At 40.5% G+C, this 27,473-nt stretch overlaps 1 protein-coding gene across 2 annotated transcripts; it reads right to left on the bottom strand.

Moving 5' to 3' along the window:
* Positions 1-1,120: 1,120 nt before the first annotated feature.
* CEP55 (centrosomal protein 55) lies at positions 1,121-27,156 on the bottom strand. Of its 2 annotated transcripts, none has more exons than XM_038009270.2 (9): positions 26,971-27,156; positions 23,824-24,018; positions 20,689-20,964; positions 16,997-17,065; positions 8,484-8,634; positions 6,797-7,110; positions 5,103-5,174; positions 4,248-4,373; positions 1,121-2,263 (listed from the first exon to the last, which is right to left on the bottom strand). In XM_038009270.2, the coding sequence occupies exons 2-9, from the start codon at positions 24,004-24,006 to the stop codon at positions 2,060-2,062; spliced, it is 1,395 nt and encodes a 464-aa protein (XP_037865198.1). In that variant the 5' UTR covers positions 24,007-24,018; positions 26,971-27,156; the 3' UTR covers positions 1,121-2,059. The 2 variants fall into 2 exon arrangements, with proteins under 2 accessions (XP_037865198.1, XP_037865197.1); XM_038009269.2 differs by having other exon boundaries at positions 26,830-27,141.
* Between the last annotated feature and the right edge of the window lie 317 nt (positions 27,157-27,473).

Here is a 27,473-nt window from a genome sequence, read left to right as displayed (position 1 = left end):
CAGAATCCTTGCTGCTGTAAATCATCTACTATTCGGAAATATGTAAATTCCCCCTCTACAGTAGCAGAGCTCAAGAGGCCTGCCCAATTTTTCCAAAGTATATTTTTGATATTGGCGCCCAGATGTAGGTGGCTAAAGTGAGCAGGGAAAGCTAAGTACAGCCCTCAATGAAACACAGAAAATACAAGAGTCCTGAAACAAACTCCAGATCACCCTGTGTCTCTGGGAATCTTCAGAGGTCATCAGGCTGGTGCTTCTATTACGGTTTATGTCCTGGCCAGTTATCCCATGAGACTGCATCTCTTGTTCCATACAGGCATGGACCAAAGGCCTGGGTTCTCCTTGACTCCACTGCTTACTGGATGACCAAGACATTTTCCACATCTATAAACTAGAGGTAATGCTTTAAAGGTAATGCTTTAAAGTTGTAAGGGGAGCAACTTCCTTATGGCATATATTTTTGCTTTAATACTATGGTCTTTGCTATAACATTGTGGATCAGAATAAGAACTATGTGGCTGAATATTTCCATATCTTTTGTTTAACTGTAGTTGAAGATCTTGTGAGCCTGGGATTAACAGTAATGGCAAAATTTTATTTCCATAAACAGATCTGTATAATTTCTACGGTTAGAAAAAAAAAAAACAAAACCCTATATAATTTGGCATGCTTATTGTTTTACCTCTGTAACAAATAACTGAAATTCACATTTATTGATAAAGAGTTTTTATCTATTCAAGAAAGATGCCTGAAAGCATCTACTCCTTCTAACTCCTTCACATAGTTTTTGGTTCTGATGTATCCTTAACTGTCTTATCATCTTACACTGAGTGTTAATCTGTAACCCCTGATAAGTCCTTGGGGGTAAAAATCTTAGAATATCTATTTATTGAGTTGTAATGGTGCTTTATATATTCTGGATACTAGACCCTTATCAGATACATGGTTTGAAAATATTTTTTCTCTTTCTATTGGTTGTATTTTCACTTTTTGGAGAATGTGCTTTGAATTATAAAAGTCTTGAATTTTTTATTGTGAAAGTTTTAAATTTTGATTATGTCCAATAAATTTGTTTTTTTTCAAAAAAGTATCTTAGAATATAACACGAATACACTAGACATATTAAAACATTAAATAATTTTATTCTTTTCTCATTTACAGTAGCCCAGTGGTAAGCATGTTAGAAAACCTGAAGAAATTTAAAAGTTTTTGGTTTACAAATAGCATGTATAAAGATGTCTATTCAGATAAACAAAGATCTGATCATTACATTGCCCAGCTTTAAGAATGCCAAAAATAAATAAAATACGGTACATCAAATGAGAGGCCTAGATGGGTTTATTAAAATTTATTTTAACAATTTTAGCTAACCAGCATGTGCCAATGTAATTCAAGTTACAGTGAGTGCCAGATAGTATGACAGAAAACATTGTGTGTGGCTGCTTAAGAGTATGCCTCAAACAAATCCTGTTTTGTGCGCAGAACAGAGTTGGGGAACACAGCTGGGTTTAGTTTCAATGGTAAGCAGCAACAAAGATCAAGAAAATCCCCAACTTTTCTAATAACCGCTCTACAATATGAAAAAAAATAGTATCTATCACCACCTCTTAACAATGGACATCAAAATTGGGATTGTAGGTTTTCTACGTGCTTGGATAAAAAATGCTAACACAGTTAAGATCCTTGGTTAATTATCTTTGATTTTTCAAAATCCCCAAAACATAAGATATTTTGCTTGCTGGTGCATTAACCCATTAGCAATAACCTGAGCTATCTTTTCCTCACCAAGTATTTTAACAGTGCAAAATGTTAGTAGTCTCAGTAGATGCTGCTCACCACATTCTGTCATTGCAGCCTGATGATGAACCATGTCAGGGAGGTATCACTGCCAAGAACAATGCACAGCAGCCTAAAAGGTACATGATTCACTAGCATGCCAGGGTGTCAAAGGTAGATAGGCAGTTTTATGCAAAATGTGAAATATATAATTCCAAATGCCCACGAGCTAACAGAAAATACAGTATTGAATCTTTTGATATAAAAACAAATACTTATTTTGCTACTTTGAACAGTACTCCACATGGACAAGCAGATCGCGATGCTCGGTGGCTGGATACTGTATATTGCACTTGGGACATTCCACCAGGCTTTCATTGAGTGCAGCAGTGGGACTTTTTGGCAAGGCGGTAACTTTTTCTCTCTTTTCAGTCTCTCCTTGGAAAGTGACTAACGGCTCTGTGATGGCAAACTCATGAAGCTGTTTCTGAAAAACAAGTTTCAAATAATAGCATTTGTAAATAAGGCCCATTGTTTCAGCATTTTTTCGTTTTTTGAGACAGTCTCACTCTGTCACCCAGGCTGGAGTGTAGTGGCATAAACACAGCTCACTGCAGCCTCGACCTCCCAGGCTCGAGCAATCCTCGCACCTCAGCCTCCTAAGTAGCTGGGACTATAGGCACACGTCACCACGTCCAGATAATTTTTCTATTTTTTATAGAAATAGAAAATTCTGCAAAAAATTAATTCTATGTTGCCCAGGCTGGTCTCAAACCCCTAAGCTCAAGTGATCTGCCCACCTCAGCCTGCCAAAGTGTTGGGATTACAGGCGTGAGCCACTGTACCCAGCCTGTTCAGAAATGTTAACTGTTCCATAGGTATTCTAGCTGCTTTAGCACTGTAGACAGATTTTCTTTTGAATTTCAGCTCCTCAGTATTATGGGGACAATATAGGAGGTAGCTGTGAATTTACCCAGATAACTACTATAATTACCCAAATTACCCAGAAGTATTGGAGTTGGGTGTGTATATGAATATGTTTTATTAGGACACAGAGTCAAATATTAGGTAGGTCTATATACAAGGCTGATTAAATTTGCTAGTTTTGTAAAACAGAGGCAACCTCGCCAATAAAGTACTATATGGAAACTAAAGGCAGCAAGGAATTTTAGGAGCTCAAACAGCTTATACACAGAAATGACTAAGATATCGTATCATACCTTTGAGACTTTACTTTTTCGTGTTTTTTTCCTAAGAACTTGGAGTAGTTAAAAATGAGTATTTTACAGCACAGTGAAGAGGGTGACCAGCAGGAACAAAGTATAGGAAAATTACAAATTCTTCTGCATACCTTCTGCTCCCTACACTTTGAATGGTCAATAACAAAAATGAATTATAAATTTTTATTTCAAATATTATAAATAGGTAAAATCAATGATATACTTAAGAACAGAGCCAAAAATATATTTTCTTTCTTTTATTCATACAGAAGTTACAAATGATCATTATTTTTACATTGCTTTTTTTCCTCCTTTGAAAACTGAGGAATCATATTTGTAACATTTCACCATCTCCAAGTATTCTATAGTACTAGAATGAAATTTAAAATATGCACTAGTGGGACAGACATATATTCAAATGCAGACCCCCAACAAGTTTGGTCCAGAAGCTTATTAGTAAGGTGAGAATAAGTAAGTGAAAAACCATTTCCTCATAGAAATAATATTATTTAAAAGGTTCATGTTTTAAAAGATTATGTTTTCAGAGTGACTCACACAAACCTCATAATACATCTAAAAAGCATATGAACAGTAATAGTCCATTATCCCTAAAAACAGCATTTTTTTCTTTTTTGAGACAGAGTCTTGCTCTGCTGCCCAGGCTGGAGTGCAGTGGCGCAGTCTTGGCTCACTGCAACCTCTGCCTCCCGGGTTCAAGTGATTCTCCTGCCTTGGCCTCCCAAGTAGCTGAGGTTACAGGCGCGTGCCACCATGGCCAGCTAATATTTTGTATTTTTAGTAGAGACAGGGTTTTACCATGTCGGTCAGGCTGGTCTCCAACTCCTGACCTCGTGATCTGCCTGTCTTGGCCTCCCAAAGCGCTAGGATTAGAGGTATGAGCCACCGTGCCCAGCCTTTTTCTTTTTTAATAGATAAACACAATTTCAGTTCAGGATTCTGTGACTACCTTCTATTCTACCCTTTCGCCCCCGGCTCAGGCACTACTTAGTGCCTCTAGCATCACAGCAGCTGGGGTATTGGGGGAATGTTTCCAGATGTGATCATGTCCCTCTTTCCGGTCCTCTGAATTGATGCTCGAAGGGCAGTTGCTTCAAATGAGGCAGGGGCTCTGCCTACTGATTTAAGATACATCTAGCTGTTCGTTAAGCTGTATCCTTCTAAGTTCGAAACTGATTTGTCATATAAATGGGAAGACGAAGACAAATTGTAGTTTAATCATTCCAGACTCACCAAGGATTCCAACTGTGTTATTTGATTTCTTGCTTTTCGAAGCTCCTTAAGAATTACATGCAATTGATGCTGCATATGTTGACGGTCGAGCTTTTCATTTTCAAAGTCTAAAGTACATGCCTGCATCTGGAAAAGGCCCAGGATAAGACCATTACAGCTGATATAGACTGTCTAGTTCTCTTGACTGGATGCTCACATGTTTTTATTAGCACAAGAAGAAAATATTTATTGTACTATTGTAGCAAGAATTCACCTGAGCACCATGAAATGTTGATGGATGAGGCAGCTTATGGCTGAGGATTTGGTTTATCCAAGGAGCAAAGCTAATGCTGAGGTATAGGTGAGGGAAGAGCAGCTTAAGAAGTTGTTGATTAGAATGACTCCTCCCTATCCACCTTTTTTAAGGGGGAAGAAGGAGAAGGGAAAGAGATAGCTATTCCCTGGTTTGGAATATACTAAATCTCAGCTTTACACCATTTATAGTACATTCTGAGACTAAATGGTGTCTCTCCAAGTTCTGCTTGAAGTTATAAGGTAGCCCTAATTACGAGATATTGTTAGGCTAGGAACTATAGCCACTGGGGAAGAGCAAAATTTGCCAAGGCCAACATCTACCTGTCAAGAAAATTGCCATCACACCTCAAGAATCTGTTTAGCCTGAGGACAGTAACAGGAATAAGTGGCTAGCAGAGTCTCTTGAAATATCTTTTTTATTGAAGAAAAAAGACTTATTGAAGTATTTTAAAGACACTTTTCACAACTTTCAAATGCTTCTCCATAGAACAGCGTAAACATGAGGAAAAACTGCATTTTCTAACAGGCAGAATTGAATTTAGGAGCAACCCCAATGAGTACCTGTTGTTCCAACAGAGCTACCCTTGTTTGTTCTTCTCGCTGCTTTAGCAGAGTTGTGTAAAGAAACTGGACCTGTAGGATGTAAAGAGAACCAATGTTGTCACATCCGACCTTTTCCGGCATGACCTGGGATGCATGAGAAGCTCACATCACAAGTCTCACATCTCTAACCAGGACAACACCTGCTAGTTGGGGGTGAATCATTCCAGCTGGCCATCTGATGGTTATCTATGCCAGCAGCTAAGCAGTATACTACCCCTGCCGCGAGTTCCCTCAGGCACACAGACTGAATGCTGATCAACAGCACTGAACTCTGCAGCGGCCACACCCCCTTTCTTGGAGGTTCTGACATGTCTGAGTAGGATAACATGAGAGGCAGTGCTGGGCCGTTAGCCAGAGTTGGAGCAAAATTTAATCAGTGCACTTAATCTCTCCCTAGTATCACTGCTCATGCCTGTAGACAGAAGTGTGAGTGGTAAAGACTAAGATGGCAGGCTGGGCCTGGTGACTTGCACCTGTAATCCTAGCACTTTGGGAGGCCATGGCAGGTGGATCACGTGAGGTCAGGAGTTTGAGACCAGCTTGGCCAACATGGCGAAACTCCATCTCTACTAACAATACAAAAAATTGGCCAGCCGTGGTGGTGGATGTCTGTAATCCCAGCTACTCGGGAGGCTGAGGCACAAGAATCACTTGAACACAGGAGGTGGAGGTTGCAGTCAGCTGAGATTGCGCTATTGCACTCCAGCCTGGGTGACAGAGCAAGACCCTGTCTCGGGAAAAAAAAAAAAAGACTAAGATGGCAAGTGTTATAGATGGACTTGTTACTGTCCCATTACCAGCACTCTCAACTTTTGTAGGACTGTTAAAAATTACCATTAAAATAGGGGCAATAACTAGCATTTTCCTTGCTTAGTTTACAAAGCACTTTTACCTTCTCTCAACTGACCCTTGCCAAAGCCCTATAAGGCAAGCAGAGGTTATTACTAATTTGACAAGTGAATAACCAGTGAGTAGTCAGAGAAGTTGGGTGATTTGCCTAAGGCCATATATCCTGGACTAGAGACTAGGCATGGATTCCAAATAATGTTCTTTCCATGATTCCAGGCTGACAAGCAAAATCTAAATTAGAGTTCCATCAAAGTAGTGTTCAATTCCAATAATCCTAACGTAGCAACTCCAACATTATTAAGATACTGTAGCATAAAGCTATGAGCATAACAAGAACATGGAAGATGCCATGTGAATTCACTTGAGCACATATCATCACCATTTAGATGCCAGTCTAGGAATCAGCCTTGATTCCTCTCATTACTTCACGTCTTCTTTTGGCTTCTCACATATACTGACCTCCTCCTCACCCAGAGCCTTTGTGTGTATAATTTCCTCCGTTGAGAGGAAGTCACCCACTTCACTGGGTCCTTATCATCATGAGAATTTTCTTTCTTTGTCCAAATGCCATCTCCTCAGAGAGGCCTCCACTGGTCCCCAATTTCCCTTTGTCACGTCACCCTGCTGCATTTTCTTTGGTTTCATTATTTATTGTTTATGGTCTGTTTCTGTTCTGGAATATAAACTCCCATGAGGGGCAGGAACTTGTTTTGTCCCTAGCTGGTTCTCTAGTGGTTATCTAGTCCCTGACACTTAGAAAGTGTTCAGTGAACACTCTGAATTATGGATCCGGTTAAGCTTACCTGAGATAAGAGCTCTTCGGATCTCTTCTTCTCTTCTTCAAGTTTTCCCCTAGCAATATCATTCTCTTCCCTGAGTCTCTGTATCTTCTCTGTTTTATGCCTATCATCTTCCAGATGTTGCACATCTGCCTTTCTTTGTGAATACAACAGCTGATTTAAATCGTGAACTTCTTTTTGGGTTTCTTCATATTTTCTTCGAAATTCACTCAGTTCAAAACTCAGCTGAGTTATGGTTTGTCGTTCAACCTCAAGATCTTTTTTTGCACTTGCCAAGAGATCGTTGTAACATTTCTGCTTCTCTTCTTGAAGATAACCTATGACAAACAACATTATGGCACAACTCATTTTATAAAATATATAATATTCCTGAAAAGTGAAACATCAAACATCTAAATGAATCACACCATTTCCTTAGTTTACAACATGAAGAGTCAAGAGATAGGGGCTAATTGTTGATATTTGATGAAATAAAAAACAAGTTCAGGTATATTAGTTGAAGTTATAAAACTCACAAATAGAACTAAAAACAGTAACATCTATTCTGTAGGGAGGGAAAGTCTAAAGAAGTTCAATCAACAAATAGGAATACAAGCTCATTATCTATATATGAAGATAACTATCAAAATTAAAAATAGAAATATTAAGAGCAGTTGCCCTGATGGGAGGAAGAAACGGGGATTAGGATGGGAAAGACAGGGCAAGGCCCTTCTTAACTATTACATTATTCTAACAAGTGCTTATATGGCTTTGATAAAACAGACACACAGAGAAAGAGAGAGCGAGCGAGAACTGTATTACCAAAGAAAAGAAATTAGACTTAGCCCATAACTAAAATCCTGCTTTTACATAAACACATATTTTACAGAAGCAACTTTGTGCCATTAGGGCTGACAGCTTTGAAGTGCCTCCAGAGACATTTATAGTTTCTTTTTAGCATCAGCTTTGTTTTAAATATTCAAATATGATTCTCCAGTCTTATGAGTCTTGTTCCCCTTTCTTTAGACTTCTGTATAAAATTCAAGGCTTTGGTCCCCTCCAAGCTGTCAGTCTTTTAAGGAGAGCTTTGCATGGAGTTTCTCATTTTTTTTTCTTAGCTTGTCATCTAGAATTGCTAAACCTATTTCTTCATTTGTAAAATGAAAATACTGACCTTTCCTGCCCCGCCTCTTAGGGTTGCTCGGAAACTCCACTGAGATCTATGTAAGGGAAACTGCAAAGCACTTGGCAAAAAGAGAGCATCGTGAATAAGAAATTTCATCTCAATTCTATACCTGAAGTTCAAATGATTTAAGGATCATCTATAAAAGGCATTCTTTCTCCTGGGGTTGATATGAATAAGTGCTGAAGGGAAGCAAAGTGAAAAGAGAACTGTGACAAGGCCAACTCTGGGGGAAGTAAAAGCTGGAGAAGGACTTTGAAGAAGGGGAAGGACATTCATGGGTAGAGAAAACTGAATGTGACTTCAGAACTGCCAAAGATCACCCGTTAGCCTGTGTTGGTACTTTCTTTTGATCTGAAAACGTTAGGAAATAAAACTTGCGAAAATGGTATTTCTTACTTCAGGGCTACAAGACTTGCTCTTATTTTACTTTCTAACACATATCTATAAAAATCTAAATTTGATGAATCACTCCTTTTGGAAAATGTCAGGCCTGTCCCAAGAGAACATTTTTATACCAGTCAGTACCTTCTGATTCAGGCTTTTTTGTCTGCTGTGGGAGTGAATGAGCAGCTGTTTCCGTTTTCTTTTCCAACTCAAAGATTTTTGCTAAAAGTCCTTTTACATAGACTTCCCGCTGCTGATCATACACGAGCCACTGCTGATTTTTCTCCAGAGCCTTAATGGGAAGATGAAAGAAAATCAACAGTAAAATACAAAAACAAAATCTTAAAATGGGCAAGAGAGTCCAAGTGATGTAGTCTTTTCCAACAAAAACTCTCTGACTCATAGACGAATTCTGGGCAACCATTCTATGTTACGTGCCTTCAGAATACATAACAACATGACACCGTCATAGTTTATGTGGGATTAAGTTCATTTGTTTGCTTTTTTCAGTACACAACTTGCTTTGTGTGTGCGTACATATCATTCTCTGTAAACGAAAACACCTTTTGTGGCAGACATGGAGATGAACTGCTCAGAACCCCCCTTCAAAAGCCCTGCCCAGTTGGCTGAGTGCCGTGGCTCATGGCTGTAATCCTAGCACTTTGAGAGGCCGAGGCGGGTGGATCACCTGAGGTCAGGAGTTCAAGACCAGCCTGGCCAACATGGTGAAACCCTGTCTCTAATAAAAATACAAAAATTAGCCAGGCATGGCGGCGCACGCCTGTAATCCTAACTACTTGGTAGGCTGAGGCAGGAGAATCACTTGAACCCAAGACGTGGAGGTTGCAGTGAGCCAAGATCACGCCACTGCACTCCAGCCTGGAAACTCCAGTGAAACTGTGTCTCTCAAAAAACCAAAAAACAAACAAACAAAAAAGAGGAGCTCTGCCCAGCTGCATGGTGAGTGCTTGGCTGATTAGCTGACAGCCTCCATCTGTTAATTCCTTCAAGTCCCTGTCAGCTTTTGAGCTGAGCTGGGTTGGCCCCAGCCAACAACTGAACAAGTGCCTAACGACTGCTGCCCAACAAGAACTCTCCTTTGCAGTACTCTCTGCTCTGGAGCCCGCCATGGGGTGACAGAGACGTTGCTAGGTTTTCATCGTGGTCTGATGGTCTCCCTGGCATAACTACTTCCTTTTTCCTTGCACAAATCTTGCTCCCCAATAAACTGTTTGCACTCCTAACATCATCTCCGTGTCTTCTATAGAGGATCAAACTTAACAGCTACCTTCTCTCTTTACCACCAACTTTCATCCTTTATATGATCCTTTATAACCCCATTAAAAACTCCAAGCTGGGGTCAGTCACCTGTTTGTATAGGGGTTTCATACTTACAGTGAGTTGAATAATGTCCCTCAAAATTCATGTCCACTTGAAACTTCAGAATATGACCTTATTCAGAAATGGGGTCTGTGGGCCGGGTACAGTAGCTCACACCTGTAATCCCAGCAACTTTGGGAGGCCGAGGCGGGCGGATCACTTGAGGCCAGGAGTTCAAGACCAGCCTGGCCAACATGGCAAAACTCTGTCTCTATTTTTTAGCCAGGCATGGTGGCACACACCTATAGTCCCAGCTACTTGGGAGGCTGAGGTAGCAGATCACTTGAATGCGGGAGGCAGAGGTTGCAGTGAGCCGAGATTGCACCACTGCACTCTAGCCTAGACAGTAGAGTGAGACCCTATCTCAAAAAAAAAAAAAAAAAAAAACAGAAAACAAGGAGTGGGGGTCTTTGCAGATGCAATTAGTTAAAATGAGGCCATACTGGAGTAGCATGAGCCCTAAATCCAGTGACTAGTATCCTTATAAAAAGGAGCAGACACACAGATATACACAGAGAATGGGGCCATGTGAAGACAGAAGCTTTGTATGGCAGGGATTGTAACCAGTTCATTTTACACCAGAGGACTTGCTATAAATCCAGAGCTCATAGTAATCTGAACTTCGAAGAACCTATAACAGTATCAGCAAAGCTCATTTTTTCAAGAGTGGAATACGGATTTCTGATTACTATTTGGGAGAACAACACAGTAGCTCTTAAAATGATCTATTATGCATAGACAAAATTTTTCTATTTAATTTCAATCTGGCAATATAATATAGTGTTTCCTTTTATAGCAGCCACTCTTTCCAGACCTCTAGTTCCACAATGTAGAGGACATAAGGAGCTTGAAGGTTGTGGGTGTCTATCAGGGCATCTGCTTTCTGGTAAGAATTTCCATCCTTTAAAGACACTGAGTCCCATATCCAGAAAGATCTACATATGTGGAAACTCTTATTAAGTCTAGAGAGTTTCTCTAAGCTTTGTTAGGCTCTTTCTACTAGCACCCTACAAACTCGTGAGCAAAGCTCCTGGGTATGGCACTTAAAGGATTTTCAGTGTCTGTTTGCTATAGAATTAGCAAATGAATTAGGAAGAAAGAAACAGTCTCTGAAATCAAGGACTTAGTCCAGGAGCCTCAGTCACTTTACTACACATTTTCTCTCCACATCCATTAGGGAACAGTAGTCCTCTTTACATGGCTTAAGAGTCCATTTGTCAAGTGGAGATATTGTACGTACATTTTGTATTATATATTGTCAATAATGTGAAGTTCTGTGGATGGCTGTTTTCACTGTAGTAATTTGATTTTTGATTTAGAGTCTGTCTTATTGTTGAAGCTTCGTGGTAGATATACGATTGTTCAATGACTTTCAACTTTTGTGTGTGTTTGACATTTTTCATAATAAAAGTTGGGAAAAATAATCATAAAAGTTGGGAAAAAAAATCAGTGAACTTAGTACAGTTGAGAAGATTGCTAGGATTCCTGGCCTATTTTAAAACAGGCCGCAGTAGTCACTTTCTTATTCAGCTCCACTGCCATCCCCAGTGAAGTTCTTACTCAGACCCTATGCATCTTTCAAAAGTAAGGACTCATGAGAAACCCAGGATCAGACTTAAATTTAGTTGCTAAGAGATGAAGCACTGTATGACTCACAATGCACATGTATATCCAAATACCTATAAATTATGGTGTGTTAGATACTAAAGATACATAATTTTATACGAAATTTTACATTTGTCCACATTTAAGAAGTATTTTAATACAAATAATTTAAGTCAAAATTAAATGGTCATGAAATTTTTTTTTTTTTTTTTTGAGAAGGAGTTTCACTCTTGTTGCCCAGGCTGGAGTGCAATGGTGCCATCTTGGCTCACGGCAACCTCCGCCTCCCGGGTTCAAGCGATTCTCCTGCCTCAGCCTCCCGAGTAGCTGGGATTACAGGCATGTGCCATCACACCCGGCTAATTTTGTATTTTTAGTAGAGACGGGGTTTCACTATGTTGGTCTCAACTCCTGACCTCAGGCGATCTGCCCGCTTCAGCCTCCCAAAGTGCTGGGATTACAGGCATGAGCCAACAAGCCTGGCCAATTTTTTTTTTTTTTTTTTTTTTTTTTTTTTTTGAGACGGAGACTCGCTCTGTGGCCCAGGCTGGAATACAGTGACACGATCTCAGCTCACTGCAAACTCTGCCTTCCGGGTTCCAGTGATTCTCCTGCCTCAGCCTCCTGAGTAGCTTGGATTACAGGCGTGCACCACCACACCCGGCTTTTTTGTATTTTTGTTAGAGACTGGGTTTCATCATGTTGGCCCAACTGATCTCGAACTCCTGACCTCAGGTGATCCACCCTTCTCCGCCTCCCAAAATGCTGGGATTACAGACATGAGCCACTCCGCCAGGCCAATTTTGTTTTATTTTTCTTCTCTTTTAAAGGAACCGGCTGGGCACAATGGCTCGGGCCTGTAATCTCTGCACTTTGGGAGGCCGAGGCGGCCGGATCACAAGGTCAGGAGTTCAAGACCAGCCTGGTCAATATGGTGAAACCCTGTCTCTACTAAAAATACAAAAAATTAGCCAGGCATAGTGGCAGGCGCCAGTGGTGCCAGCTACTTGGGAGGCTGAGGCAAGAGAATCACTTGAGCCCGGGAGGCAGAGGTTGCAGTGAGCTGAGATCATGCCACTGCACTCCAGCCTGGGCAATGGAGTGAGACTCCAACTCAAAAAAAAAATTAATTAATTTTTTCAAAAAGGAACCATACATCACTTAAGTATGAGAAGCAAAAATACATGTTGAAGATTCAAGGGGTAATATTCTAAAAGGCCACATGATGGCGATGTTACCTCAGTAAACATTTCCTTATTCCACCTCTTCTCACTGTGTGCGTTAGCTATCAGTCTCAATATATGGATTTGGTAACTATCATAAATATTGGTATTAGTTCTGAGTTTTTAGAGTCAAACATCATTACATTAGATATGCTCTCCAGCTTTGTGTCATCTATACATTTATTAGGCATGCATTTAACAATTTCCTCCAAGTTATTAATAAAAATGTAGAACAAAAGTGGGAAAATAAAATGTCCTGTGGAGGCCAGGCGCGGTGGCTCACGCCTGTAATCCCAGCACTTTGGGAGGCTGAGGCAGGCAGATCACGAGGTCAGGAGTGCAAGACCAGCCTGGCCAAGATGGTGAAACCCCGTCTCTACTAAAAATAAAAAAATTAGCCGAGCACAATGGCAGGTGCCTGTAATCCCAGCTACTGTGGAGGCTGAGGCAGGAGAATCGTTTGAACCAGGGAGGCAGAGGTTGCAGTGAGCTGAGATCACACCACTGCACTACAGCCTTGGCGAGAGTGAGACTCTGTCTCAAAAAAAAAAAAAAAAAAAAAAAAAAAAGGCCTGTGGAATGCTATAAAGGTCTTCCCCCAGGTTTGACAAGAATCCACTAAATATTCTGTAGACAAAAATTCCAACCAATGTAGATTAAAATGTTAGCCTGTACTGAAGGAATACAAAATGTAGGTCAATTGACAAAACTGCAGTAGGAATGGTAGATTATAGAAGTATTGTGTCCATGTTAAATTTATTAAACTTGCTATCTGTGCTATAGTTGTGGGCAAGAGTATCCTCATTCTTAAGAAATACACACTGAAGTCTATTGCCATACCACCCTGAACGTGCTTGATCTTGGCTGATCTTGGAAACTAAGCAGGGTTGAGCCTGATTAGTACTTGAATGGGAGAAGAAATACACATTGAAGTATATGAGTTTAAAGGGCTGTGGATATGTACAATTCATTCTCACATGGTTCAGAAAAAAATACTACATGTATATGTGTGTAGGTGAGGGTTGAAAGGAGAAAGAGAGTGCAAAATGGGGTAACATGTTAACAATGGTTGAATTTTAGTAAAGGGGATATGGACATTATAGGTTATCATACTCATTCTTGTAACTTTTCTGTTAATTTGAATGTTTGCAGACAAATAATTTTAAAATAATTATGATTTATCATCCCTAAGTTCTATGCTTAAAATTCGGATATTTGAATTTAAGAGCAAGAAACACCTATTAAAACTGTCTTTTGGCTATTTGGTTTGATCTAGTTTATACTAACATAATTCTTAAATAAATACTAAAAGTACTGACATTTGACAATGCTTACGACATTAACTCTATGTAATTATTTCAACTGTCCGCCAGAGCGAAATGGTAACTGAACAATGATACAACTGGGCCTAAAGAAGGTGTACATAAGTTGTTAGGGCTTACTTAAATATAACAAATACTAATTCTGAAAATACATGGGTAAGCTTCTACAGGAAGTTTCTGCAAACTTTGAGAGGGTGATGGAACTAGAACTGCTGAGCTCTCAAAAGCCAAATAATGTGCCAGTGTCGGGGCTGCAAGAAGTGAGATGTCTCTTTCCATGCTCCCTAAGTCCTCCAACTACAATTTTCCTCCTGGTCTCAAACATTTGCTGAAATTCCAAAGGGAAAACCAGAGCTAAACCACTTCTTGCTCCTCAAATATAAGTTAATGGTTCTGGCTGGGCACGATGACTCATATCTGTAATCCCAGCACTTTGGGAGGCTGAGGCAGGCGGGTCATCTGAGGTCAGGAGTTGGAGACCAGCCTGGCCAACATGGCAAAACCCTGTCTCTACTAAAAATACAAAAATTAGCTGGGCATGGTGGCGCACACCTGTAATCTCTGCTACTCAGGAGGCTGAGGTATTTGAATCACTTGAACCCAGGAGGCGGAAGTTGCAATAAGCCAAGATCATGCCACTGCCTTCCAACCTGGGTGACAGAGTGAGACTCCATCTCAAAATAATAATAATAATAATAATAATAATAATAATAATGTTAATGGTTCTGAAAGGGTGGTCCAAGGACCAGTAGCAGCAGCAGCTGGGAACTTACTGGAAATGCAAAAAATCTCAGGCACTACCCCAGACCTAGCATATTAAGAGTCTGTGAATCTTGCTCAGTCTAGAGCACCATTTGTAGAAGAGTTGGGTTAAATTTTACCCCATTTGTATAAAAGCCTTTTTCTAAGACAGAGGAGACAAGTACAATGTGACCCTTAAATAAGCTGAGAAGATAGAACAAAAAGCTTGGGCTTACATATGCAGTATTTCAAAGTGAATTTCATAAAAAAGAATCATCATTATCTAAAAATACCCTCAGGTGATATCTGAAGCAGTTAGCACCGAGATGCCTAAAAAGCAGATGTAAGCTTCGGATAATGGCATCTATTTTCAGGTACTTTTCTAGAAGAGACACCAGTAAAATTCAAGAAACTTTCCAAGATTCCATCCAGTCATTCTTTCAAATGTTCTAGACACTGAGGATATAGCAGTGTACAAAACATGCAAAAATCCTTCCCTCATATGACTTCCATTCTGATGGAAAGGTCAAACATTAGACAAGAGAAGTTAAATAGATTGTAAATTTAGCCGTAGTATGTGATGAGGAGAGAAAAGCAGGAGAAAGGAATAGGAATCGTCTGGGAGCTATAATTTTAGATAAACTGGTCAGGGAGCCCCCATTCTGTCCACCCCCTGACCCAAGAAAGTAGCATTTAAATAAAAACCTGCATGAGGTAGGCAGGAAATCATGAAGACATCTGGGGAAGAGTGTCCCAGGCAGAGGGAACAGAAAGAGAAAAGGTGGTTTATTCAAGGAGTAGCTGGAAAGCCACTGTGGTGGGGGTGGAGTAAATAAAGAGGAATGCAGGAGCTGTGTAAGGTATTTCTAGATATGTGCATCTAATGCATAGGTATGGATATACATAGAATAACAAACTTCAGTGTAATAAGACATAGAATTTTTCCTTTTCATTCCAGTTACCTCTAGGTAAATTATGTAGTCTGATAAGAGTACTTGGCACCTGGCTAGACATCCAAGAGATTTAAATTCTTCTTTTGAAGATCAAAAAGACTTCAAAGGATACTTGATAGATGAAGGAAAACAGAAATCTTAAGAACATGCTTATATCAGAAAAGACATGCCAGTAATATTTCTGGAACCAAAATACCAACCTACTGACCTAATACTTCAGGTCAGAAACTTTATACTTCATATCTCTAAAAACTTGAAAAAAAAATACACTATAAATAGCAGCCCTATGTCCTCAATTTATTCCATTCCCAACAAAACCCACCAATCCATTTATAAGTTTGAAATAATACAGCTTTACTGTATAATTAAAATAACCTCATATCAAATTCTAGAGAAAAGAAGTACGAAGCGTACAAAGAACATGTTTCCTTTTCAACCTATGAAAGCAAACCTTAGTTTCAAGAGAAGGATTCAAACCAAAGAGAGCATCTTGCATGGATAAACCAAAAAAGAATATACTATAAATTAAATTACATTATAATAATAAAATGGAGGCCAGGCACAGTGGCTCAAGTCCTTAATCGCAGCACTTTGGGAGGCCGAGGCGGGCGGATCACCTGAGGTCAGGAGTTCAAGACCAGCCTGGCCAACATGGTGAAACCCCATCTCTACTAAAAATAAAAGTTAGCCAGGCGTGGTGGCGGGTGCCTGTAATCCCAGGTACTCGGGAGGCTGAGGCAGGAAAGTCACTTGAACCTGGGAGGTGGAGGCTGCAGTGAGCTGAGAACACACCAGTCCATTCCAGCTTGGGCAACAGAGCAAGACTCTGTCTCAAAAAAATAAAAATACCAAAAAAACAAGAAACAATAAAATGACTGGCAAATTAGGGAAATTAGATTTAGATAGAAAAGGGATGTTACTGAAGTATTTGGTGGCAGTGATAATTTCTAGGGCTGTGTACCCTACAGAGACCATGCTGCTGGGCACGGTGGCTCATGGCTGTAATCCCAGCAATTTGGGAGGCCAAGGTGGGCAGATCACTTGAGGTCAGGAGTTCAAGACCAGCCTGGCCAACATGGTGAAACCCCATCTCTAATAAAAATATAAAAACTTAACCAGGTGTGGTGGTTCGTGCCTGTAATCTCACCTACTCAGGAGGCTGAGGCAGGAGAATTGCTTGAACCCAGGAGACAGAGGTTGCAGTGAACCAAGATCATGCCACTGCACTCCAGCCTGGGCAATAGACCGAGACTTTGCCTCAGAAAACAAAAAAAAGAGAGACCATGCTTGGAGGAAATGAGTCTTGAATGTCTGGAAAGAGACTTAAACGAAGCTCACAAACCATTCAGTTTTTCTGTCACAGCGCTAACGTTGCCAATTTCTATAAAACTTAAGAATAAGTGAATTAGCTTAAGAGGAAATAAACTTACATCTTTCAGCTGTATTTCCATTTCATGAATATTATTTACTGATGAGTTGAAGCAGTTTGGAGCCAGAGTCTGTAAATAATCCAACATTAGTTAACATCAGACATTCCACAATAGAAGTTGCCTCATTATATTCAGTTCCATAACAATACAGTACACCTCATGGGAGCATCCTGAAATCCAGATCTAGGCTGGGCGCGGTGGCTCACACCTATAATCCCAGCACTCTGGGAGGTTCAGGAGGGTGGATCACTTGAGGTTAGGAGTTTGAGACCAGTCTGGCCAACATGGCGAAAACCCGTCTCTACTAAAAATACAAAAAGAAAATTTAGCCGAGCGTGGTGGCCTGTGCTTATAATCCCAGCTACTCGGGAGGCTGAGGCAGGAGAATCGCTGGAACCCGGGAGGCAGAGGTTGCAGTGAGCCGAGATCATGCCACTGAACTCCAACCTGGTCAATAAAGTGAGACTCTGTCTCAAAAAAAAAAAAAAAAAATCCAGATCTAGTAGATGGTGGTAAACCATCAAGTCAGGTGAGAGTTACCAGAGATAACCATTGTCAAAATTAAGATCTCCTGAAGTTTCCCAGACTGGAAACCCTGAGATTTTCTATCTAATCTGACTTCTGCGGTCCTCTGGACCCCCCAGGATTGCCAGAATAGCCCTTAATGCATATGAATAGCCCAGTGATTTTTACCAAAAAGACAAACACAAAACAATTAGGCTATTTAAATGACATCTAGAAGACATTAACTTGTCAAACAAAAGGTAAAAATTTTTTCTAGAATCATGTTTTGTATTACTAATAGTATTCATTAGGCCAGGCGCAGTGGCTCACGCCTGTAATCCCAGCTCTTTGGGAGGCTGAGGCAGGTGGATCACAAGGTCAGGAGTTCGAGACCAGCCTGGCCAATATGGTGAAACCCCGTCTCTACTAAAAATACAAAAATTAGCCAGGTATGGTGGTGCACGCCTGTAGTCCCAGCTACTCGGGAGGCTGAGGCAGAAGAATCACTTGAACCCGGGAGAAGGAGGTTGCAGTGAGCCAAGATCAGGCTTACGTCTGTAATCCCAGCACTTTGGGAGGCCAAGGCAGGCAGATCACCTGAGGTCAGGAGTTCAAGACCAGCCTGGCCAACATGGTGAAACCCCATCTCTATTAATAATACAAAAATTACTCCAGCCTGGGTGACAGAGTGAGACCCCATCTCAAAAAAAAAGTATTAATTATTAGTTAGTATTAGTTCATATAGATTATATGGGACTCAAAAATTATTTCTCTCCTCTTTTCATTTTCTCAGAGGAATAAAAGAGATGTAGGTGGCTAGGTAGCCAGGCTGGCCAACAAACATAGAAAAAGCTGTATTTTAGTCTTTTAATAGCTATAAGAGACTTGTGAATACTGGCAGAGAAGCTCAAAAAAACTATTTTTCTCCAAAGATGCTCTATTCATTCACTTTAATATGTAGCCCTTTCTCTCTCTCAATTCAGTCCTCGAGGTGGAAACTATGACAAAGATAGTTCTCCAAACCCCTTTCCTTTTACCCTGGGCACACTATAGACTATGATTCATAGCCTACCCTGTGGTTCGTGGAGCCATGTTCCAGTGGAATGTGAGCAGAGGTGAGACATGTCAATACCAGGCCTGGCCCCAGAACCCTCCTAGGCAGTTCTCCACAGGCTCCATCTCACAGCTACATACAGAGGTCTTGGTGGGGGACCCCACCCTAAAGGAGGGTGGAGCCACTAGAAGGAAGGAACCTGGAGTCAAATGACTCTGTGGAGCAAAGCTTCCTCCACTCCAATCTGGACTAGACTGGCATGAGAGAAAAATAAACATTTGTTGTGTAACACACTGACATTTGGAAGTTGTTATAGAAGTCAGACATGCTAGTTAAATACAGAAATCAATATGGGTAGCCCACAAAATTATTATAAGAATACATCTTTAAAAATTATAATTTCAGGCCAGGTGCAGTGGCTTATGCCTGTAATCCCAGCACTTCGGGAGGCCGAGGTGAGCGATCACCTGAGGTCAGGAGTTCAAGACCAGCCTGGCCAACATGTTGAAACCCCGTCTCTACTAATAATACAAAAATCAGCAGGGCATGGTGGCAGGCGCCTGTAATCCCAAATACTCGGGAGGCTGAGGCAGGAGAATTGCTCGAACCCAGGTGGAGGTTGCAGTGAGCTGAGATTGTGCCATTGCATTCAAGCCTGGGCAGCAAAATGAGACTGTCTCAAAAAATAAAAAATAAATAAAAATTTTAAAAATTATAATTTCTACTAAGCTTGTATTTCACATTCCAAAAGTGGAGAAACTAACTCTTGAACTACAAAGAAAAATTTTAGTCAGCTACCTTGAATCTGACTGTAATGTTTTATGAGTTTCAGTTCTGTGGAAATTCTCTAGAAAAACTTCGCCTTTTTGAACTCATCTGCAGAAACACTCAAACACCCATCTATGAAAATACACATAAACGTATAGGTCTGACCACTATCTCCCCTAAATGGGAAATAAAGTACAGAGAAAGATTCTTAACAGCACTGAGAGATATTTGAAAGCTATAGATTTTCTTCTATAGATGATTTTTTGTTTTGTTTTGTTTTTGAGACAGAGGCTCACTCTGTCACCCAGGCTGGAGTGCAGTGGCACTATCTCGGCTCACTGCAACCTCCATCTCTCAGGTTCAAGTGATTCGAGTGCCTCAGCCTCCTGAGTAGCTGGGATTACAGGCACGTGCCATCACGCCTGGCTAATTTTTGTATTTTTAGTAGAGATGGGGTTTCACTGTGTTGGCCAGGCTGGTCTCAAACTCCTGACCTCAGGTGATCCACCCGCCTTGGCCTCCCAAAGTGCTGGGATTATAGGCGTGAGCCACCACGCCCAGCCTATAGATGATACTAATGTTAGTATTATCGAATGTCCAAATCTCCAAAAGAATCAAAGGTCTGATTAATAAGTAACCATTTACTGAGCACCTACTGTATATTAGGCACTATGTGAGGCAATTTACATACATTATCACATTTAATTATCAGTATTCCTATCCTGATTTTACCGATGTGGAAACTCAGGTTTAGCTTATATGTTTAAAAAAAAAAAAGAAACTAAGATTTAGGACAGGGGTCTGGAGAAGTCTAGTATTGTCTCTAAGGCTATAAAGGTTAACAAATTTGTTCAGAGTCACAGAGCTGGCAAGTACAAAACCAAAATCTGAACTCACATGTCTACTTCTATATCCTTGTTCTTTCTATGACACTAGTGCCTCTCAAACAAAAGGGGGAGAAAATGCAAGAGCAGTTAGGAAAAGTATATTTGATATTATAATTGTATGTTTCAAATGTGAAAAATAACCAAAAAAAATGAAGCCTACTGTTTTCATGATACAAACTACAGAAATAAGAACTCAAAAAAACCTTGGTAATTGTAAATACACAGTAGATTTTGTCTTTTGAATATTCCTCCAGGCAAATCAATGGTACAAGGAGTGGAGGGTACCATATTAAGTATTTTTGCTTATAGAGAAGGGACTGGGCTATTAAAAAAAGTCAAGTGACCTGTTAGTATACTATACTAATCATTTGTCTCATCATTTGGGAAGCATGTATTAACAAACTCATTCTTCCTAAGAATTACAAACTGTATCAGAAAGAAAAAAAAAAAAAATCTGGGTTTAAAGAAATGATTAGCACCTGTGATAAACGAAGTGCACTGGTTTTGCTTTCAAGTTCAGCAATTCGTGAGGTTGCAGCAGACAACTGTTGTTTCAATACATCTTTCTCTTCAGATAAGGCTTTCAATACCTGCTCCCTCCTTTCACCTTCTTTTGTTGTCTCTTCCAGCTGTTCAAGCAATGCAGTAGTACTATATCTGGCCTTCAGTTGGTCTCTGAGTCGCTGTATTTCTTTGTCCTTCTCTGTGAGTTGATAAGCATTCTTCTCCTTCTCAGCCTCAAGGACACGAATTTTCTAGATATAAACTAAGAAGAATCTTAGAACAAAGCCAGGTCAAACATCTAGCTAAACAATATATACTTCAGCAAGCATTTATGAAGCATTTATTATATATCAAGTCAGCATTATGCTAAATACCAGGGCCAAAAAAGAGAGGAAGCCAAAGTTTTATGTTCAGATAGCTCACAGAGAAGTAAGTCGATGTATTAATGCAACGTTGTAAGTGCTGTACTTAAGACAGATTTAAAAATGGGCACAGACATGAAGAAAGGAGAAACCATCTCTATCAAGGGTGGTGAGAGAAAGCTAAAGAAGGGCTAGCTCTCACGTGAGTATTTGGTAATCATTCTTCCATAATACTGGATCTTGTAAAAACTAAAAGCTAAAAGTGGGTCACACAAGATATACATGCTCATTAATGAACTGGAATCAGTGGAACTTAAAAGTTACAGAATATTTCAGCAGGAGAGGGATGCATTCATTAACCTGCTTACTTTTGATAAATGATTCCATATTGAATCTAGAAGGTGATCTCTAAAGGAATGCTTAACATCTTCAAAAATTCACAAGATATGTAAACTGCTGCTGGCATGAAGGAAAAAGTCAAATAAAAAGATAATAGAAATAAATATTAAAATTATAGGCTAACAGGGTCAAAACAGCATGAAGTTAAAACCTGCATTTAGGAAGGAAAAAGCAGCAGTTGTTCAAATACAAAATGGGGAAAATTTAAGTTTAGGGGGATGGTTATTCATTTGAAAATGAGGGGATTTTAGTTGGTCACAAGCTTAAATCAGTAGTATGAGACAGATAAAGAGTCATACAATTTTAGGCTTTAATGGAGTACAGTATCCAGCTAAGTAGATGTAACACTACTATTTCAATCTGTGTCTGCCAGAACACATTTAGGATACTGTGTTCAATTCTAAGTGCATAATTCAGGAGGGATATGAATAAACTAAAAATTGTTCAAGATTTTGATAAGCCAGAAAAGCTGAAGAATATGAGCTTGGTCTGCAGAAAAGTTAAGAGGAAGCAAAATTTCCTTACATATCTAATAAATTGCCAGTTTGCATAGGAAAAATAAGACTTATTCTGTGTAACCTTAATAGGCACAATTAGAACAAATGGGTAGAAGTCACAGGAAGTTTAATTTCAATTGATTATAAAGGAACAAAGTACCCAGTGCTTCTCAAAAAGTGGAATGAAATGGAAAGCTCTCTCTCAGGGAAGCAATAAGATTGCTTCACCAGATTGCAAAATAACCTTCATATCTGTGGATTGGTGATGACTGTTTTCTCAATGCTTGAAAAAGCATTTACCTCAATGTATGTTGTTACAACAAATAAACCAGTTTTATTACGTGCCTGTTTAGAGAATTTAAAGAAATCAAATGGTACAGTGTTTAACCATTTATTTTGTTTTATTTTATTTTATGTATTTACTTTTTGAGACAGAGTCTCGCTCTGTCACCCAGGCTGGAGTGCAGTGGTGCGATCTCGGCTCACTGCAACGTCTGCTTCTTGGGTTTAAGGGATTCTCCTGCCTCAGCCTCCCGAGTAGTTGGGATTACAGGGGCATACCACCACACCTGGCTAATTTTTGTATTTTTAGTAGACACAGGGTTTTGCCATATTGGCCAGGCTGGTCTTGAACTCCTGACCTCAGGTGATCCGCCTGCCTCAGCCTCACAAAGTGCTGGGATTACAGGCGGGAGCCACCGTGCCCGGCCTTAACCATTTATTTTCTAAATACAAACAATAAAAGCACTTTTGCAAAATAATTAAATCCAAATTTGTGATTATATTTATGATTACATTTTAAGTCCCTCTAGTTCTAATAAGTTCCTAACTTCCTTCTGTCTATGCCATAAAAATTATAAATTAGTGAATCTGAAATATAGTTGAACAGAGTGTAAATGCCAACACATCTAATAATTTTTCCTTCAAAAGCCTGAAAACCAGAATTACTTAGAAAGTAGCCAATATGCATGATAAAATATGTTTTAAACAAGGAACTTTGAACACTGTTTAATACTCTGAAATGGACAGATTTGATTTTTTACATTTAGTAAATTAACAGGAAAACCAGATTATATAACTGTTGGGTAAATATTTTCTCTTCTCCCACAGTAAAAAAGAGACAGAAGCCCAGCACAGTATCCTTAAAGTACATCAACGAGTAACACAGTACTCCAAAAAAGCATGGAATGGCCAGGCATAGAGGTTCACACCTGTAATTCCAGCACTTTGGGAGGCCCAGGCAGGAGGATTGCCTAAGGCCCAGAGTTTGAGGCTGCAGTGAGCTATGATCAAGCCACTGTACTCCAGCCTGGGCAAGAGTTGAGATCCAGTCTCAAAAAAAGAAGTATGGAACATTGAATGCTTCTAAGTTACGCTATCAATTTAAAAATGGCGAAAATAGCCAGAATGTTCCACAATCTTAAATACAGCATAACAAAAGTTATCAAGAATATTCATTATCAAGAAGCTATAGGAAAAATGATGGATTAGGTTATTACTTTGTTTTAAATAACTGAAAAACAGACCATACTAAAGGTGAAACAGACCATGTGAAAGGTGCAAAACTATTCATCACAATGTCTTTATTTCCAAAACCAACTTAGTACCTGGTAACCTAAAAACACATACTCAATTACATTTAAAAGGTAAGAGGTAGTAATGACTAAAGTACATCTAAGACTTGGCAAAGTCAAAGTAGGAATTTAAGATTCTAAACCCAAAGTCAGCTTTCCAAAACTAATCAACTGGACAAGACAGGGAACACGGCAAGAGTAAGAAGGTAGCATCAGGAAATCTTCATGCATCGCTTTCTTGGAGAGCTTACAATTTAAAGGATCAGAAGACCATTTACCTCCACAAGTCTGTGTCTCTCTTTATCAGTCAGCTTTCCTTTCCCACTTGTGATTTCATCCACCGATGTCTTTAAATGCGCAATTTCTCCCTTTAATTTTTCTAATGTAGTTTCGGATTTGGAGTTACTAGGCTTCGATCCCCACTTACTTTTAATTAAATCTTTGGTACTTCTGGAAGACATCTCTGAAATGGTCTGTAAAAATAAAAATCAACTGTATAATTCTGAGTTTAAAAATTTAAATCTCAAGTTTGAAACAGGTCTAATGACCTATCTGCTATAAATCGAAATGATATATCCAAACCAGCAGGATATGGAGAAAGATGGATGGAGGCTTCTAGGGTATTGTAACTTTTTTTTTTTTTTTTTTTTTAATCTCAGTTGTACTTAAATGGGAGTATTCACCTTCTAAAATATGTCAACTTGGGCCGGGTATAGTGGCTCACGCCTGTAGTCCCAGTACTTTGGGAGGCCAAGGTGGGTGGATCAAGAAGTCAGGAGTTCAAGACCAGTCTGGCCAACATGTTTGAAACCCCGTCTCTACTAAAATTAAAAAAATTAGCAGGGCATGGTGGTGGGCACCTTTAATCCCAGCTGCACAGGAGGCTGAGGCAGGAGAATCGCTTGAGCCCGGGAGGCGGATGTTGCAGTGAGCCAAGATCGCACTATTGCATTCCAGCCTGGGCAACAGAGCAAGACTCTGTCTCAAAAAATGTCAACTTGTCCATTTATGTTTTGTGTGGTGTTCTATATGTGTAATTCTTCAGTTAAAAAGTTTTGTTTAAAAAACAGTGAAGGAGTCCGCAACCATTAAATAAAGCCTGAAAGAAGTAGGTCACAATCAAGCACATATCTTGGCCCAAAATAGAAAGCTGTTGGTAAATAATGTAATTCTGAGTATATAGGCACTGAAATGTCATTACTCAACATAGGTCCTCTGTTTTAGAAGATAGCCTAGTTCAGACCTATCTTAATAGTCATTTGAGAGAGCACAGTGGGAAAAAGTGAAGAGAACCTAAAACTAAGACATTTACAGGAAAAGAGGCGTAACATTCAGGGGAGTCAGGCATGAAAGGAATTAAGAATAAGGGGCCAAATTAAGTAAGGAGAAACTCAGTATCTGCTAACAGTACTAGATGACGGTTTAGAAACAAGTATATAAACTTTAGCAGGCAAAAATCTAGTGAGGCATACAATGCATATAAATAGTATACGAAAGTAACTCTCATTAGGGAGGTTAAAAAACATTTTTCCACTTCATGCATCCCAAGACAAAATAATGGCAGTGTGATTAAAGGATATAAAGGAGTATGAGCCCATTAGTGCATTCAAAAATTACTATAGAGCCTACTATTTACCAGGTACCCTAATACATGCTGGATGTAAACTGATTAAAAAAAAAAAAAAAAAAGACATGTTCCCTGATGTCATGGGGCTTTCAGTGTAGTACAGGCAGGCAATAACAAGGAAACAAACAAGGGTTCATGAATTCTCAAACTGTAATAAATATTACACAGGAGAAGTACAGAGATAAATGATATCAGTAAAAATAGGAGAGACCTCCTTAGAATGGTAGCGAAGTGACTTTTAAGATTGTCCTGTGTGAAATCAGAACGTCTAAACATATTGGCACTGTGGAGACTGAGAAGAAATCATCTATCAAAAGGTTAGTCCTGGATTTTTGCCATTATAAATTGAAAGATTAAGGTAGCTCATCCATCAGTTGAAGAAATGCAAGCTTATGGCGTCTCTCAGTCACCTACTGCCACAGGAAGTTCTTTCCTATGTGTTTCTGTTGATAACACACTGTTGACTTGATATCGTGGGTCGTAGGACAGAAAACTACTTTGCTACCAAGTCATTGAGACACAGAATGATGGAAATACAGATCTGCAGAACGTGAAAGAACCCCGAAACATCTGCTTCCTAACCTTTGGACAGAAACTCTGGCAGTGAATGAATGACTACCCTTTCTAGCCTCTGGCCCAGACGGTTTCGATCTCCCTCACCACCTAGTCCCACCAACCTCCTTTCCCAGTATTTTCTTTTTTTTTTTTTTTTTTGGCGGGGGTGGGGGGGTTAGGGACGGCAGAGTCTCTTTCTGTCGCCCAGGCTGGAGTGCAGTGGCACGATCTCGGATCACTGCAACCTCCACCTCCCGGGTTCAAGCGATTCTCCTGCCTCAGCCTCCTGAGTAGCTGGGACTACAGGTGCGCGCCACCACGCCCGGCTAATTTTTGTATCTATTAGTAGAGATGAGGTTTCACCATATTGGTCAGGCTAGTCTCGAACTCTTGACCTCAAGTGATCTGTCCGCCTCGGCCTCCCAAAGTGCTGGGATTACAGGGGTGAACCACCGCACCCTGTATTTTTCCCTGTATTTCCTATTCCAGTCATCCACAGGGTTCCCACAATTAAAACCTTCTTCAGCATGCCTTCCCTCTGTGAACTCTAATAAATGATATAGCTGTCCCACCCCCACCCCCACACAATCTGGTACCCAATTACACTCCCCGCTAACCTTTTATTTTTTTTTTCAATTGTTCAACTGTTGTTTCAAGGACTGCACTTCGATTTTTTTTTTTTTTTTTTTTTTGATCACCCACAGAGCCTAACAGCAAGCGCTCAGAAATGATTGGCTGATTGGCTGAAGTGACCTAAGTCATGATGGACAGGATGTGACAAAACAAGCGCTTCCATCCAGTAGACAGTACAAGTCATCAATTACAAGCCGCATATTCTACAAGGCGACGCCAATCTTTAAAAATTCCCCCATAAAATCTCACTTGAGGAGACAGACAGGAAAAGAGAAACTGAAAAAAAAAAAAAAAAAAAAAAAAAAAAAAAAAAAAAAAAAAAAGGCACTAAGTTTCTCATCTCTAAAATAAAGATGTTTGAGGAACACACAAGTAAAGTGCTTGCCAATCGGAAAAAGCCGTCCTAACGAAAGACCTTGAGCAAGTCACTTGGCCTCTCTGCGCCTATCTGTAAGGAGATGATACCCACCGCCAAGTCCAAAGGAGCGATCAAGAGAGAACGGTCTTGAGGCGCCCAGCCGGGTGCTAGGCACGAAGTGAGCGCCAGGGAAAAGGACTGTTATCAGGGCGGGCAGAGATTGAATCCCGTGGACGCGATCTGCCCACTGACCTGCCCTCCCTGGTGGTCTGGACCTGCCTGGCCCCGGGGGCTGCGGGTCCTGGCCGCCCCTCGCCACCCTCCGCGGTCACCTCCCTTGGGCCAGCCAGCTGCTGAAGCGAAGCCCGGCGCTCCAGTCGGCGGAATCACGCCATCAGGCGCGGATGCCGCTTCCGGGAGTTTGAATCCCGCGGCTGCAGGGCGGGGCACGTCACTGCCGGCTGGGCGCGGCCCGCAGGAAGGAGGAGCAGGGCGCGCGCGGCGGGAACGCGGCGCCCCGATTGGCTGCCGCCCTTAAGGGGCGGAGATTAAACCTGGGGGCGGGCCGAGGAGGGGCGGGGGCCGCGGGGCGGGACCGAGGGCCGGAACACCCCCTCCCCTGCCTGCCGGCTTATTCTGGGGTTCGGGGATTCTCTGCGGGCTCAGACCTAAACGAGCTTGGTGTCACGCAGTCAGGGGCTGGTTTTGTGTTTATACTCTTTTAGGAGGAAGCAAATTGCTATTTTTGATGGGAT

Source organism: Chlorocebus sabaeus, chromosome 9, assembly GCF_047675955.1.
Source record: "Chlorocebus sabaeus isolate Y175 chromosome 9, mChlSab1.0.hap1, whole genome shotgun sequence".
Taxonomy (NCBI): Eukaryota; Metazoa; Chordata; class Mammalia; order Primates; family Cercopithecidae; genus Chlorocebus; species Chlorocebus sabaeus.
The sequence above is the reverse complement of the archived record's forward strand: the minus strand, read 5'-3'. Positions and strand labels throughout refer to the sequence as shown.

Excerpts from the sequence above, each read along its gene's own strand:
- CEP55 (XM_038009270.2), bottom strand. The coding sequence starts at position 24,006 with ATGTCTTCCAGAAGTACCAAAGATTTAATTAAAAGTAAGTGGGGATCG. Across the intron at positions 17,066-20,688 it reads GTGCACTTCGTTTATCACAG|ACTCTGGCTCCAAACTGCTT; the intron begins GTGCTAATCATT and ends GATTATTTACAG. Across the intron at positions 5,175-6,796 it reads CCGAAGAGCTCTTATCTCAG|GTCCAGTTTCTTTACACAAC; the intron begins GTAAGCTTAACC and ends TACATCCTACAG.